General features: G+C 69.6%; 1 protein-coding gene across 1 annotated transcript in view; it reads right to left on the bottom strand.

Moving 5' to 3' along the window:
* Positions 1 to 1,795, bottom strand: part of LGR6 (leucine-rich repeat containing G protein-coupled receptor 6) — a 75,595-nt gene that overhangs the window by 12,669 nt on the left and 61,131 nt on the right. Inside the window, exon 9 of the mRNA XM_010831120.1 lies at positions 172 to 305. Within this exon, the coding sequence (XP_010829422.1) occupies positions 172 to 305 (134 nt within the window). The remainder of the gene's footprint in view (positions 1 to 171; positions 306 to 1,795) is intronic.

Genomic DNA, 1,795 nt, shown 5'->3' with positions numbered 1-1,795 from the left:
CATAGAAGTGTCTGCAGGACAGACAAGATCTTCGCTGCCCTCCCAGCAGGCGAGGCACATGTCCGCTCCCTCCGCCCGCCCTGTTGCCCCCAAGACCGGGACCAGCACATGGGGAGCACCCCCCATCCCACGCGCCAACCACGCCCACCCCCAAGGGGAGCGAGGGCTCACATGGTCTGCAGCAGAGGGTTCCCCAGGAAGGCCTTCTCTGGGATGGCCCTGATGTTGTTGTTATGGAAACCCCTGGGGGACAACACAGGCATCAGGGAGACCCCAGGACGCCCTCCGGCAGCCAGACAAGAAGGCTGGGGCCAGAAGGACGCAGCCGGGGACCCCGGGGACCCCCTCCCGTCTCTTCCATCCTTGGGAAGGAGAGCCAGCAGGCTGGGGGTGGGGGTGAGAGCGGAGAGGAGCAGGCCTGGACCCCGAGGGCAGAGCTCTGCAGGGTCCCCGGGAGGGCACGTGGGGAAGCACAGAGAGACAGGGGCCCCTGGAGGAGACGCGGGCGCCAAAGGCAGGCGGGCTTGGTCTCAAGGCCATGAACTGGGGAGCAGACCCACGGAGGGGAGGGCCGGGGCGGGTGGACACCCATGGCTGAAGAGGAGAACTGGTGGGTGGAGCCGCCACCGAGTGCCGGGCTCTGGGAGCCGGGAACGGCAGGTCTGGCGTCGGGGATAAGCGTCCAAAGTCAACACTGGACTGGGATGCACGGTCCTCTCTGAACTGCCCCGACACCCTCAGTCACTAAACTGCCCCCTACCAGTGCCCGCCTGCCTGCCGAGTTCGTGCAGGGCCCCGCGGGAGTCCGCCCCTCTCATGTCTAATCACCCACTTCTCGTCCAGGGCTGTGCTGAGCCCGGAGGGCCAGAGGTCCGAGCCCCGTCCTCAGGCCGCCGTGGATGGACAGACACACACACGCCCGGGCTGCTGCTCCTGGTGCCCCGGCCTGCACACCCCGGAGCCCCACGCCCTCCCCAGAGCAGTATCCCTCATCTGGGGCTCCGGGCCCCGAGGACAGGCAGCCGTTCCCCTGGGACCCTCCCCACGGCCCCATGCCCACCGCCTGGCACCCCTGCCCCATGCCCACCGCCTGGCACCCCTGCCAGCTTTGGACTGGGTGAGGGTGGCGTGAACCTGGCACCCACGGTCACAGGTGGCAGCGGGGCAGACCCTGCGTGGCCTGGGGGCTCGGGCTCCGGCTCCAAACCTCTGCCGCCTGAACCGGCCGCACGCAGACCCTGGCCCGCTGCCTGGTGGCCGCTCCCCACAGAGGCTGCCCCCCAGCCCCGGGCCGCCCCCTCCCCGCCCATCTCCCGTCAGCCTTTCCACCTTCGTTCTCCCTCCCTGATCGCCCCCTGACCACACGCAGCCTCCAAGGCTGACCTCAGGCCCGTCAGCCAGCAGTGCCCTCTGGACACCAGACCATCGTCGCTGAGGAGACAGTCCAGGGCTGGACCTACACGCCGGCCCTGAGCTGCCCTGTCCTGCCCTGAGCTGTGTCCTCGGGGGCCCGGGCACACCTCCGACCGTCTCACCCCAGCGTGCATCCAGCAGGCACCCTGCAGAGCAGGTGCTGAGCAACCCATCCGAGACTAAGACAAGCTGGGCTCGTCATCACCCCCGGGGGTGGGGGCTGAGGAGGGGCCCCAAGGCACAAATGAGGCCCACTCCCAGGCCTTCCAGGCGGGGCCAGCCTCGCTCTCCCAGGCCGGAAGGGCCCAGCTCCCCTGACGGCCCAGCTGGAGACGCTCCGGGCCGAGCAGTGAGGCCTGTGACCCCTGACCTGGGGGGAGGG

The sequence above is a fragment of the Bison bison genome, unplaced genomic scaffold, assembly GCF_000754665.1.
Source record: "Bison bison bison isolate TAMUID 2011002044 unplaced genomic scaffold, Bison_UMD1.0 scf7180017864524, whole genome shotgun sequence".
NCBI lineage: Eukaryota > Metazoa > Chordata > Mammalia > Artiodactyla > Bovidae > Bison > Bison bison.
The sequence above is the reverse complement of the archived record's forward strand: the minus strand, read 5'-3'. Positions and strand labels throughout refer to the sequence as shown.